The 13,621-nt window shown below is 48.1% G+C and overlaps 1 protein-coding gene and 1 long non-coding RNA gene across 5 annotated transcripts in view; one reads left to right on the top strand and one right to left on the bottom strand.

Moving 5' to 3' along the window:
- Window positions 1-2,059: 2,059 nt before the first annotated feature.
- On the bottom strand, window positions 2,060-9,721 carry FCER1A (Fc fragment of IgE receptor Ia). Of its 4 annotated transcripts, XM_002927255.4 has the most exons (7): window positions 9,262-9,711; window positions 8,036-8,152; window positions 7,717-7,827; window positions 7,294-7,314; window positions 6,004-6,258; window positions 4,248-4,505; window positions 2,064-3,016 (listed from the first exon to the last, which is right to left on the bottom strand). In XM_002927255.4, the coding sequence occupies exons 2-7, from the start codon at window positions 8,052-8,054 to the stop codon at window positions 2,832-2,834; spliced, it is 849 nt and encodes a 282-aa protein (XP_002927301.2). In that variant the 5' UTR covers window positions 8,055-8,152; window positions 9,262-9,711; the 3' UTR covers window positions 2,064-2,831. The 4 variants fall into 4 exon arrangements, with proteins under 4 accessions (XP_034523210.1, XP_002927301.2, XP_034523212.1 ...); XM_034667319.1 differs by having other exon boundaries at window positions 2,060-3,016; window positions 6,004-6,240; window positions 7,717-8,152; window positions 9,262-9,721; XM_034667321.1 differs by lacking the exon at window positions 9,262-9,711 and having other exon boundaries at window positions 2,065-3,016; window positions 7,956-8,152.
- The window catches only part of LOC117803488, a 19,131-nt gene continuing 11,778 nt past the window's right edge, over window positions 6,269-13,621 (top strand). Inside the window, exons 1-2 of the long non-coding RNA XR_004627425.1 lie at window positions 6,269-7,333; window positions 11,707-11,835. This is a non-coding gene — a long non-coding RNA (uncharacterized LOC117803488). The remainder of the gene's footprint in view (window positions 7,334-11,706; window positions 11,836-13,621) is intronic.

The following is a 13,621-nucleotide window of genomic DNA, read 5'->3' on the forward strand; positions in this document are numbered from 1 at the left end:
CTACAAGTGATGTGTACAAGCTAACTTGATAGTGATCCTGGGCACAGTTATAGGTGAGAGGTTTGGGGTGGGAATACCATGGAAGCTGGTGAAGCGCCAGGTGGGGACTTGAGCTTGGCGAGTAACTGTCCAGGGCTGGGCAGACAACTTAAGTCAGGAAGACAGTACCACTCTGAGAGGTTATCTAGGGACCCAGGCTGGCAGGTGCCTCTGTCATTCTCAACATAAAGCTCCCATCTCTGAGGTCAAGGAGATGATCCTGTTGTCCTACTTCCCATTTCATGAGAAGAGAGAAAGAGTAGAACCTTTCTTCACTCAATCCCCCCAACATACTGACAAGGTGGATCTTTTGTCTGAGTTTGCATGCTCGAGGTGACCAAGGGGCTTTGTCTTTCCCTGGCCACCAGTAGGGAGTTAACGGAGTTGATTTTCAAAAAAACAATCTCTAATATTGGGAATTCATGATGATTTGTGGCAGCCATTTTGGAACAGCAGCTGTGGGAGAGAGAAATTTGCTCTGTGAACTGGCCTAGACCAATGTGGTAAGAGATTGGAGGCAACAGAGGAGACCCTAAGAGTGACGTGGGGGTCGATTATCTCCCTTTCAATCACCGGTATAACATACATACTTCCTCTCTGGCATAGACAAAGTATTTTATATATGTAAAAATAGAAACACATCTATTTTAGAGCTCCACAAAATATTTAAGCTCTGATTCTGTTCCACATTCCTTACGGAACAAGCGATGTATGGAAAGGAAGAAAAGAGGAAGAAGAAGAATGGTAGGCAGAAGTCTCAGACAAACCTGAGATTCAGATCATGGAAGAGCACAGCGAAGACAATGTGTGCAGGACAAAGGAAGAATCCACCCTGGAGCTTCTTGGGGATGCCTTCTGAGCCTCTGAGCCTGTGGAGTCACCACATGGGAAGTAGGCTCCCAAGTCACCAAGGACAGGACGTCTGGGCTTGAGGAAGCTTAGAAGCCACCTAGTCCAAGCCCCTCTTTTCACAAAGAAATGGAATCTCAGACACCGGCCAGTGACTTTCTCCAGTCACACAGCTAGTTCACGGGAGCTTGAAGATCCAGGTTCATGTTCTCTGCAGAGTCCTTGCAAGCTTGGGTGGGGATAAAGGGGAGGTGGAAGTGAACTGTGATACTCCAGAACCTAGAAGACCCCTCAGAAGTCGCATCTCAAGCTGATCAAGCTTGGACTTTCTATCCATGTTAAATATCTCTCAGCTCTTCACTCTGGGTCATTTGGCCTCAGACCCAGCAAAGGAGTAAGTCACTTGCTCTTTGGTCTGATGTGTATGATGCCATGTCTAGGATGCTGTGAAGCAAGATGGCGTTAGTGAAGATGGTGGCAAGACCATGGTCTCAACGTCTCATGGATCTTCCGTCTTCCCTTAAAGGCAGGGGAAGTGTCTAGAATAACACCAAGGAGCCTCCTGTGGAGACTTTTCCTGGCCTGTTATTGCAGGAAAAATCTCTTCTCCACTCACCAGGTCTGTTTATGTGAAGCCAAGTGACAAGGCTATTCACTGGGAATCTGGTCACTTCTCACCTCTCTGAAATGATTCGGGGAAAAAACAAAACAAAACAACTAGAGAGTGTTAAGGAGATTTGTTCCAGATACCTATATTAAAAAAGAAAAAAAGCTCCAATAATTCTCTCTGTGGTCCAAAAACATCTTTTGGAGAAAATAAGACTTCTTGGTCTCATGGGTATTTACAAAATTTCCCTTAAATTCACTTCCTCCTCATATCAGTAATTGTTCTAAAACATAGTGAAACTACAGACACTCTGGTCTCTCATCTACTGTTGTGAACTCATGGTCAGCACTGACAATAGGTCTCTCTTCCCTAATCCTGTCCCCACGCCCCTGTATAACTGTCTCCATGGGAAAAGGTGGTGTGAGGGTGGGAGAGCAAAGGTTGGGTCTTTTTTTTTTTTTTAAAGATTTTATTTATTTATTCAACAGAGATAGAGACAGCCAGCAAGAGAGGGAACACAAGCAGGGGGAGTGGGAGAGGAAGAAGCAGGCTCATAGCAGAGGAGCCTGATGTGGGGCTCGATCCCATAACGCCGGGATTATGCCCTGAGCCGAAGGCAGACGCTTAACTGCTGTGCCACCCAGGCGCCCCAAAGGTTGGGTCTTTGCCTGAGATCTTTCTGTTTTCAGAGTTGAGAGTTCTGGTGATTATTATTTGCTGGGATTTCTCCAAGACGCTTAGTTCAGTTGATATAAGACGGTATTCAAGATACAAGTTTGGGAGATATCAGAGGGAAAAACAATAACGGGAAAATCTTAGACTGAGCCTCATCCCCAGAGTCCGAGGGCTCAAGATTGCCCCAGATTCAGCAAGAGCTAGGAGCTCGTAAGTGGCACGCTGAAGTGAGAGGATAAAAATGGTCAATCTCACCAGCATCCCTCCATGTCTTTGTAGTTCTAGTCCAGACTTAGAGTGCTTGAGAGAAGACATCTCTAGTCTAGAACGGCATGGTTTTTGCCCCTAGAAACAAGAAACTAGCAAGCCTCAAATACTCAGAAGCATCGTGTTACCTGGTTTCATATCTCTTTTATTCAAATTGAACTTCTCTTTGACAGATACTAATAAATGAATCTACTCATTCCTTTATTTATCTGACATTTATTAAGCACTTACTATTACATGCCACTTAATCAGTTTGAGTTGTTTTAATGAAGCTGTTCTGTAAAGCCTTGAGTGCAGACCTTCCTGTGTGCACTGGGAGCTGTGTTTGACGGTGGAGAAGCGATTGCTGATGCTGGAAAGAAGTTGCGATTGCTGATGTTCTTAAGCAGTGACATCAACTCTTTTCAGGGTCTGGCTTTTTGCTCTTCCTGGTCCTCTTAGTCTTCAAGAGCAATGCCAACTGCTGCTGGGTCAAGACAAGCAGTCCTGTGTCCACGGCAAACAGAATCACCACCAACGATGGGATCAGAAATTGTAGCCAGGAGTATTTGCTTTGGTGACCATTCTGGTCCGGGGAATCTAGATGCAACAAGAAGCATAAGTCATATGAGGAATTGATGAATGAGGCTCAGGACTTCATCCTCCCTAAGAGAAGGACCTAGAATGGTCCTCTGTCTGCTAGCACCACCATGATATGCCATCCAGGACCCGAGAGCACCCTGCCTGGCGGCTGAAACCCAGACACTGGGCCAGAGCTGCCTTCCAGTTCCCCTCTCTTGTGATTCTGTTACTCTGTTGGCAAGGCGCTGATTTCTGTGATTATCCTAGAATTACAGAGCCCCAGAGTATCACAGCCAGAAACCACCCCCCTCTCCCCCAGAGGTCACCTAGACGAGCGGCTCTCAGCACTGGCTCCACATGACCGTTACCTGAAAGGGCTTTTAAAAATACTGATGCCCAGTCCCCCAAACAAATTAAATCAGAACCTCAGGACATGAGATGCGAACATCAGTATTTTTAAACTTCCCCAAGTGGCATCGAGACTAAACCCTTTACTTTACAGTCAGGATACTGGAAGGCCAACGACAATTAAATAGCACTTAGGTCTCAGAGTAGTTAACAGAAAACTGACATTAAAACTTAATTCTGGCTTCTGGTCTCACGCTTTTTTAGACATTAGTAGGAGCCAGATCCGCCAAGCGAAAAAAACGTAGTTTCCTCCTTGCGAGGCAGATACGCCGAAGGCTCCCTCTCTTCTCTGGAGGTAAGAAGGAGCCTCTTTGTCGTCGGCCCTGCAGGCAGCCCACCAGCCCGGCTCTCCTCAGGAGGCTCCGTCTCCTCCCGACTGGGGCACCCAGCCTGCTGGCCCTTGGGTCTCCTTCCCAGGCCTCCCCTTCACATGGCGTCTTCAAGCCCCTCACTGCCTTCATTCCTTTCGCTTCGACACTCCCTTTCAGTCTGACGCATGGAAGTGTTCTCCCCAGGAGCAGCCGCGGACTTGGAGATCAAACCGGGAATCGCCATCCGTTATGCTTGGGCAGAGCTTCGCAGGCCTCGCGTCCATCTCCCGATACCGCGTTTAGTCTTCACCGAAATCCCTCAAGTGAGCAGGTGTCACTATTGCCAGCAAACCCACAAGGGCTCGGAGATGGGGGGGGGTGTCTGTACCGCAGCCCGGCCCCTCCCCGCAGGCTGGGGGACTCGCAAGGCACCACCGCTGTCCCCTGCTGCATGCTGCAGCCACTTCAGGCTGGGGGGTCTCTGTCCCCCGCCCCCCGCCATGGGCCCTCCTCTTGCTTTACCAACTCACCTTTTTTCACAGTGATGTTGAGGGGGTCAGAGGTGTGGTTTTGCCTCCGAATGCAGCCCGTGCAGAAATAGCTGCCGCTGTCCCTGACTGTGACATTGGTAATGGACACGTCGATGCTGTCATACCAGTACTTGAGGGCTACGCCGTTCCTGTAGTAGGTCACCTTTGAGACGTTCTGATTCCTCCAGCCATGGCACCTGATGTGGAAGGACTCGCCCTCCGTCACCACCTCGGCGGAGGCTTGCAGGAGCAGCCATCCTGGAGAGCAGTCGTTAGGTTACGTAACAGCAGACGGACAGAAAGACGCAGAGAGACACAGAAGTAGCAGTGGTCACGCACAGAGCGTGTGTCAGGAGCTGTAGTTTATCATGAACCCATTTCTTGGCTCGTAAGGTCAATAAAACGAAACATGAAATAATGCTTAGAGTCTGTCCTCTATGTTGGTAAATCCTCTCTCCTCCTAAATAGTGAGTCTGGGGCCACAAAAACACGCTGACATTTCTGCAGAGCCTGACCCTGGACAGCTTGAAAGCCAGTACTCTCTTCAGCTCCGTCGACACGAGTTCTGGTCACTACGGAGGAGTAAGACTATACTGTGCACGGAGTCCTTGCCTAGGGGCAGGTCTGTTTTGTCCTCTTGCCTCTTAGGGGCTCCCTACTTCTACCATTAATCATAGTTGGCTCCGAAATTTCCCCCGAACATGAATGCCAATTTTAATTGTGTGTGCGCCGTTACTCTTCCTCATTTGGCTCCAAGCTTCTGGAGGCCAGGGGCCACGTCTGGTCCTTACATTACATCCCCAGTGCCCGACACCATTACCTCGGAGTGGGTAGGTACTCAACAAATACTTGTTAACAATGATTCTGTAAAATGTAAGAGTCGGGTTCTCTGGCTAATGTCATTGTAGGAATTGAAACACACTCACTGAAGGAGAATTTTGAACAAAAATCTGGCTAGGTTGTGCAGGCAGAGGTTATTTAAGAGCAATGCTGGAGGAGTTTTCTAGAATCTCCTCCAAGGAAATAAGCAATTCCACACGCCTTTAGTTTGTATCTGGAATTCGCGTACAGATGCTGCCACACCTCTTTCCAAGAGGAAAATATAAAGCATGTTTATACTTTAAAATATATTTACATTAAAAAAGTATAAAGTAAAATATATCCATGACCTAGCCACTTAAATGAAATCCTTCCTTTGTTCATCCAGCATTTACTAAGTAACCACAAGTGCCAAAGCATGCTGGGCTAATTTTTGGCAGTGGAAGGATCACAGAGTTGAAACACACGTAAGATTTGCTCTTTGTGAAAGTGAAGGTCGTGAGGAATCTACACGGATGTCTTTCAAAACCACGAGTGCAACCCAATATCCAGGTCGTGGTGTGTGGAAATTGTTGAGCAAATTTTACAATCAGATCTTTGATCCTACTTCTAGATGTTCAGTTCTTTGCAACGTTCACATAGCCAACCTACCATATCATTACATATCATTCGTACATATCATTACATCTGCCCCAAGAAGAAGAGAGATGAAATGGAGTAGAGGGATAACGTGGGGAGGTGGGAGATGGCCAGAACATGGAAAGAAGGTAAGGCCAGGCAGGAGTAAGGGTGGAAAGAGAGCGACAGGCAGATCATGAGTGAGAGACCAGAGTCCCACCGCAGTGCACTAACCCTGGAATAACTTGATCTCTCCCCATCTAAGGATGGACCATTCCTCACATGGGGGAATCTATTTTTCCATAGTCCTGGAACTTACCTGCAACGACTCCTAGGTATACCGGTTCACTCGGGATGGATTCTTTGTTCTGACACCTGTATTCCCCACTGTCCTGGATTCGGGCTTTCACAATGTTCAGACGTGAAGACGTCTCTTCCAAGCGGATGTTGTTGTGGGTCCACACAGCGGAGTTAACTTCAAGGGAGTTGTTCTCATGACATATAAGAGTCACATTATCATCTTTCAATATTCTGTTCCATGGTGGGTTCAAGGACACTGTAGGTTTCGAGGTATCTTTGAGGAGATCAAATTATGGAAAGAGACATGGGGGGGGAAAGAGAAAACTGTCCAGACTCCAAAGTACAGACATGGCAATAGTGAGTCAGTCAGCAGTCAGTCTACCCTTGGATAGCTGCTAATAAGAAACTGTCCTGATTCCTCAGATTACAGAAGGACGAAACAGTACTGTGACCCCAGGGAGCTACCAGCCTAGGGGGAAGACCGGACATGAGTGTAGGGTATTCAAAAAACAAGCCAGTGAGGACTGCAGCCTCTGGTCAGGCAGAGGTGATGTCTGTCCTGTTCAACCCTAAACTTAGCACAATAGCTGGTACATAGTATGTGTTCATTAAATATTTACTGAGTGGATGAATGTGTGAATAATGGATGAATAAATGTGTTGGACTAGATGAAACATAGTCTCTCCCAGCTCTAAATTTTTATGACTATTTAACTGTGAGTGCATATGGAGTGAAAAATACATGTCAATTCTGGAAGGAAGTGAGAAGCGCCGACAGAATCAGTCTTAATAGGTTTTCAGGAACAAAGAAATGTGGTACAGATTTGACCAAAGCCTAGGAAGTGGCGGGTGATGATGCGGAAGGGTGCAGAAACAGAGCTAGACTTGGACCCAAGGGGCTTGTGTTAGAAGCTGGCCCTTGGCTGGCTGCGGACTCCAGCAAGTTTCTTAATTGGACAAAAGCCTCAACTACAAAATGGCGACAGTGCTAAGATGATGATGATGTAGGAATTGGACGAGGTTGTGTGGTAGTGCCGGGGCGGCACTTGGATGTTTAGATGTTCCACAGATATGGTTGTTGCGTACAAAAAGGTGGGGTGTCTCAAGAGAATGAGGTGGTTCTTTTGAAACTGTTGAATGGGGGAAAGGAGGAGGACAGGCAGGGTGGAAGTAGGGCTCAGGTTGGACAGGGAGGGGCAGAGGTCCAATCATTAGCAAACAGAGGAGATGGGGTGAAGGGAAACAGCGATGGGGGGAGCCGTGCCCAGCCATGTTGAGGCTGACAGAGCAAGGACAGAGGACTCACTCACCTGCTGACATGCCATCTGGACCTGCAAAAGTCCAGAGAAGGTAAGTTAGTGGCTATGCCCAGCCTTCTGGGACTCTCAAGGACAGGGATCTGGGTACGCTGACAAGGTCCACATCCATGGAGTTTTAAGGGCCAAGCATCTTCTCAGGAACCTGACCCAGGGAGAGAAGGAACTTCTGCCTTGCCCTCTGGGAGATGCCAGAGTGATTGCAAGGACAGTTCTCGGGCTGGCTCCCCTGTAGGCCTGCTCAGCCCAATGTGCTCTGATCTCCAGCTTGTGTCCACTATAATCCCCGGGAGATGCCCTGTGGTTGGCACGTAGCCTAGAAAAAGTCACCATGAAAACTGTCAACGTGCCTACCCCCACTGTTCCCCAGATCCATCTTGGCCCCTCCGGGGGGGTGGTCACTGAATGTCTACTTACGGCAGAGCAGCAACGCCATCCACAGCAGGGCAGGGCCTCCCATGGGAATAGGCATCTCCTCCGTGGCCCCCAAGTGCCGACTGGACTGGAGACTTAAAGCCTTAAAATAGACTTGAAGCCAAAAAGGAGAAGGAAATGTTTTCTGTATCATATCTGGTTAACTCATCAGCTGCGCCTCGGTTTGCCTTCTCTGGCGATAATAGTCAGAGCGGAGCCTAATCGGGCGATTTCACATTTACCTGCTGGTCCCCTCCCATGCCGGGCCGGCGAGTGCTGAAATTCGGTTGTGGTTCTCCGGAGCGGCCTTCCCTCTTCTTACCTAATTTCCTGCTGGTCATGAGCCCACGATCCACACGTTTTCATCTTATTCCCTGAGGATCCATGATCTGAGCAGCCAAACTGGGGATATTTTCAGACTCCTTCTCTTCCCCTGGGTCTTGACAGAGCGCCCAACACAGGACGACAGATGTTAGACCATAGCTTCCAGGGATCTGGGTCTAGTCTATAATTTGTTTCCCTTCCCAGCTTTTATCCATTTTTATGTTTCCAGTCTTCCAGCATGGCTGCCCTTCCTTCTTTAAACCCACACCAGTTCTGTTCCCCCCCAGACCCCTTTGACTAATTATTCTGTGTCTTAGCTCTAGGCCGGAGCTGGTGACCTGCCCCCAGAATTTGGTATCAGTGACGATGCTAGAGATGATAGCTGCACAAATATCTGTAGTCATGACCACTCACGAGGCTTTTTTCACAGGCTGTATTTATTCTACTCGTTCCTTGCCAAAAATCTGAAGTAGGCAGGGCAGTATGAGGTAAGTAAGGCCCCAGTCTGTCTCGCTGTGCTTTTCCTCACAGGCTGTGGGTATAAGTCTACTGAATCAAACATGAAGTTCCCCCACAGGAAGACCGAACCAAATCTTCCAGCCTCTGTGGCATTAGAGAATTTGGGGCTACAAAGATTCATAAATAGCAAGTTCCAGATAAGAAAGATCGGTGACTGGTTTCAGGCCACTCAGTGGTTTAGGGACAGATCTTTAAAGAAAGCAGCAAGTTATTTTGAAAAATGCAAGTTGTTTGTATTTAAAGATCTGAATTCAAATACCCCCCACATTTATTGTCATTAAGGTTTACCCGTAACGTAGGGACAGCTATGGCATTGAGATCACGGCTTTCGTGTGAAGTGTGAGAAGTTAATAAATGTGTAAAGCGCACTGCACAGCATCTGGAATGTAGGAGAGGCTCAATGAATCTGTCTTTCCCTCCTTTAGTACCAGTGTTTATTAAAGACACTTAGAGATACGGGTGTTTCAACTGGGTTAAGGCAGTCGGTCACCTACTTTCATGTGATAACCGGTATAGTTTACGTAAGCAATCTCACTCATCTCCATTATCATGATAAGAGAGCGTAATAAGGGAGGAATTGAACAAAAGGAGTTGTTGGACAGGGGTGGCGAGCAGGAGAAAGAAGTGGGGCAGATGCCGTTTTTGGGGTGCTGTTGGAAGGCCATGGTCGAATAGCGAGATCCTGGAAGAGACAGCTGTACTCACCACCTTGTTGAGGCTCTGTCCAGGACACTGATGGGATCTTCCTTTCTCCCAGGACAGTGATCTTCCGGTGACACTGTCCTTCAGACAAACCCCTTCCCGGGACTCACATGGGCCCTTTGAGAGCTTCCTCCTAAGACTCCACACTGTCCAAACGCCTCCTCCTTGAATGGGATGGAGGGGGTGGGGCCTACGGAGAGGTCCTGTCTCCTGGTGGGGAGAGTACAGGTTCTAGGGTGAGAGAGAGCCCTTCCGTTTGCCGCACCATCCCAAAGCTTTGGGCTCAGTGTCCGCCGTCGAAATGGAGGCCATGTTTCGGCAGTAGTGAGGGCCAAGAGCTCGCACATCCAACAAAAGCAGTTCATGAAAGCTCAAAAGCAAACCAAACCACCCCAGGCATCCGCCCCTAAAACAAAACCAAAAGTGACAGCGAAAGCAGCAGCACCAACATCAGGAGGAAATCATCCCCACGGGACACGGCCACAGGCACCCAGAGGAACGAACCGATGCCCTGGAATAACGGGCTGACATCCCGGTTGAATCCCACACATCCTTTATCTTATACAAAACCCAGGTCCTCTGAATTTTACATATGCTGTCCGGGTCGAGCGTGCTCTTTGTTTCGGGCGTCCTGCCTGTCGATGGCCGCAAGTGTCTCACTGAGGCCAGGAGACTTGGTCTTCATCTCACCCCTTCCCACAAGCTTTCCAATCAGGGTGTTCCTAAATAGAGCATCTCTATCCCAAATTCTGACCTATTGTTGGCTCTTGGAAACCTTAATTTGTATTTCATGCTGTAGCAGCGGGGAAGGGAAACCCAAATGGCTGTGAACTACAGAGCCAGTGAGCTGTGGCGGGTCTCTGCAGCTGGATCCAGAGCGAAAGGCTTTGGATGGGAGCGCTCATTATTTGGGACATGTTGGCCGAGGAGGGGTCAGCCCATAGGGTCTCAGGACGTTTGTCGCCTTCTCCGAAATTGAAAGCAGACAGAAGGGCCAATTTATTGGCTTCTTCCTCTCTGTGTCCTCCAGCACAAGGCAAGGTCCCATGAAACTGGATGTGAAAAGATGAGAGAGTCAAGTGGCTGTCTGCTCGTGGTGTGGATGCGGCTGATGAGTGCTGATCACCCGTGAGGACGGGGGAGAGGGCTGAGACTGCAGCATGACTAATTTGTTTTGGTCCCACCGACTTTATGTGGTTAAAGAACGAGGAAATTAAAACACAAGGAAGTTGGGTGACTTGTCCAGGCACACACCTGCTAAGTGGAGGAATTAAGATTTGAAACTACGCGGTCTGCCAAAGAGACTGTGCTCAGGACCACTTCCGTATAAGGCCCATCCAGCCCGGCTACACAGTGTGCTCACAGTGCACCTAGATTCAGAGGCCCCATGCAAAGACTGTGTGCATTCCCAGGGATCTGTAACCCACAGATGGAAAATCACTGGTCTAGGCTAACCTCCTGTTCTACCATTGCTTTCCTTGGGTTCACGAGATGACATCTCAGTCCGTAGCCACGCATTGGTGTTGGCATGGTTGTGTATCCATTATGTTTATTTCATAGATGTGCCTAGAGAGAAGAGAGAGAAATTCTTGCCTTTTAATACAGATTCTTAAGGTCCAGGAGGCCATCAGCTCTTTCTACCACTAGGACAGGCATCTGTCTGCCTAGGGAGGAGTCCTCAACAGGGGGTGCTGGCTGCCTGGTGGATTTTCACAATTAACACTATGGCTCTACTATGTGTTTTATTCTTGCGTTGACATGAGCGGTTGCCTGCTTTGGGTGGGCCCAAAAGAAATAAATGGAAACTCCCAGGGCTCCCAAAGTAGATATCACTGACAAGGAGATGGGGACATGGATTGTGGAAGCCACAGCTTTGGGTGTGGGCAGAGATTCTTCCCCCCCAAAAAAGAAAAATGTGACTTCAGGAAAAAATCCTCAAGATCTTTTCCTTCCATCTTTAGAGACTTCTTTCTAACATGGAAGGGACAATCAGTGGAATGTTTCACAGAAATAATGGATTTGAATGGAGACCAGACACAAACTATATTTCCAGTATCTGATTTTAATAAAACATACTATTGCTCAAATTCAAAGGTGACCATAGTATTTGGATTTTTCATAGTGATATAGCAAGAGCTAGTATCTGTTTATCGGTGAGTCTACGGGATAGCCAATTAAAGGTTACAGTGGCCAAAGGGCCTGGGTCAGATACAGGATCATACAAGTGCAGTAGACTGGGGAAAAGTCCTAACTAGTGTTACAGTCCTTGGGTGTCCCCTAAAAGTGTAAAATACAGAAAAAATCCTTGAATAGGTCTCCTAACATCCCTCAGGGCTGGGCCGCTGACTGACNACCGCTGACTGAGTGTGATGGGTCCTATGGGCGTCTGGGGTATCAGGCTGTCTGTCTTTGAGATGCGTAACCAGCCACTCACTTTCCGTCTTGCAGTTAGGGAGCGGTCTGAGCCACGAGGTGTGCTGCAGCCAGCGGACCAGGAGCTTTGCTTATAAATGTTGTGTTGCAGCCCAGAGACCCCGAGGACCTCAGACTTGCCGTCCTGACTTCCAACAGATGCAGGTCAGTTGAGGTGTGCTGACTATCCTTCAGAATGGGGAGAACAGAATTATAAGCCTGCTAAGGAAGATTCTGAGGGAAGGGTGGTGTTAAAAAAAAAAAAAGTTTCATAAAATGTCAGACTATTGCATTAAATTTTAAAACCTAAAGAATAAAACTAAGTTACTGCCCATGCATATTTCACAGAGATTAAGTGTAATGCTGATTACAAGTCCATGCTCTGAACAGGCTGAGGACTGTCGTTCTCAGCCCGGATCGCTCAGGGTGTGTGGTTCCTGGTGAGTTCCTCAGTGTCTCGGTGCCTCAGCTCCATCTCAGGAAAACGGGGCTGGCGATAGTGCCTGTTGTGGTTGAGAATTAAATGAGTAGATGCAGTGAAAGGTTTAGAGAGAGGCTGGCAGATAGTAAAGCCGTGTATGGGACTTACTGTGTCATTATTTTGTAAGGAGCCCTTGGACTTGAGAGCAGCAGGGACAGAGCCTCCCCATGTCCATGGGAAAAAGCTAGAAAGACCGCTGGGGGACCCAGGGGGCACATCTGGGCCCGAGGATGCGGCCTGCGCACACAGGCCACGTGGGCTGGGGGAGCCGATGGCCACTCCCTGTCAGAGTGGGCCTGGGGGGTTCGGAGGGCTTGGGGTCTCAGCGTCTCCGGATCTCAGGGGAATTGCTCTCTGGGGGTCCCAGGGCAGTTCCCAGGCACTCTTTGAGATGGAGAAAGCCATCCTGCAGTCAGCCCTCAAGTCAAATGTAGTGTAGGCCAGTTTATTTTATGCTTCCTTACAGAATTACACAGTTAAAAAATGGAAACAGCTGGCTCTGAAAGGAATCCCTTTAGGCTGTTAGCAGATAAGGACAAGAGGTCTTCGCTCAGCCAAGGACATTTGCATTTTAATAGGTAACTTTTGAAGCCCTAATCCTTCAGGACCTGGCTGAACAGTACTGTGACCAGTGTGTTTCTGGGGGTGAGGATGGGCGTGAGTGGGGGTTGAAAAAGGAGGNTTCAGTTGAAAAAGGAGGACAGACTGAATCATCTGAACCTCTCAGATGGTATTCCCCGAATGTCATCCCTGCCAAAGGCCATCAGGAAGTATGAGAGCGAGAGCGTGCGTGTGTGTGTGTGTGTGTGTGTGTGTGTGTGTGTGTGTGTCCCCGGCTGCGGGAGCGGGAAGGGTCGTGTATTGCTGTTGCATGCTGGGTGTGCAGCACGCATCCATGTTTAGCAGGCACCGATCACCCGCCCTTACGTCGGAAGGACTCGTCCTGCTTCTGCACAACCTGTGAACGTCCAGCCAGATGTTTATCATTATTTGAGCCTTGAATCTAACTAATAAATGCAAAGAATTTTTCCATTTCCTCCATGCTGAATGTTCTAGGGAAAAAACCCGTGGAATGCCCACGTAAAGATTATTCTGTGCTCTTCCTGGAACAGCATCCTTGAAGCGCTCGCTGTTGGACCAAATCAGACCCCCAGCAAGTCGCGCCTCTTCTCTTTGCGTCTCGCCCTCCCCTCGGGCTGTGCGTGTAGCCAGTTCACTTGTCCTGGATATGTTTTCTTATCATAAAGTTATCTCATTTTATTTCTTCTTTATGTTAAGACTTTACGTGTGTAGAAGGGGTGAGTGTGCAGCTCCCACAGTTTGGGCCCTCCTTAAAAAATGGGATAGAAAATTATGAATACAACATGAGGTATTAGAATGACTATTTAGAACAAGAAATTATATCACAGCAAGTCATGAAATATATAAAAGCCGAAAAATGACATGAACATTATAAAAATCCAGAAAAAA

Source organism: Ailuropoda melanoleuca, chromosome 8, assembly GCF_002007445.2.
Source record: "Ailuropoda melanoleuca isolate Jingjing chromosome 8, ASM200744v2, whole genome shotgun sequence".
Taxonomy (NCBI): domain Eukaryota; kingdom Metazoa; phylum Chordata; class Mammalia; order Carnivora; family Ursidae; genus Ailuropoda; species Ailuropoda melanoleuca.

Excerpts from the sequence above, each read along its gene's own strand:
- FCER1A (XM_034667318.1), bottom strand. The coding sequence starts at position 7,867 with ATGATACAGAAAACATTTCCTTCTCCTTTTTGGCTTCAAGTCTATTTT. Across the intron at positions 7,315-7,716 it reads GATGGCGTTGCTGCTCTGCC|GTCCAGATGGCATGTCAGCA; the intron begins GTAAGTAGACAT and ends GGACTTTTGCAG. Across the intron at positions 4,506-6,003 it reads ATACCTAGGAGTCGTTGCAG|GATGGCTGCTCCTGCAAGCC; the intron begins GTAAGTTCCAGG and ends ACTGCTCTCCAG.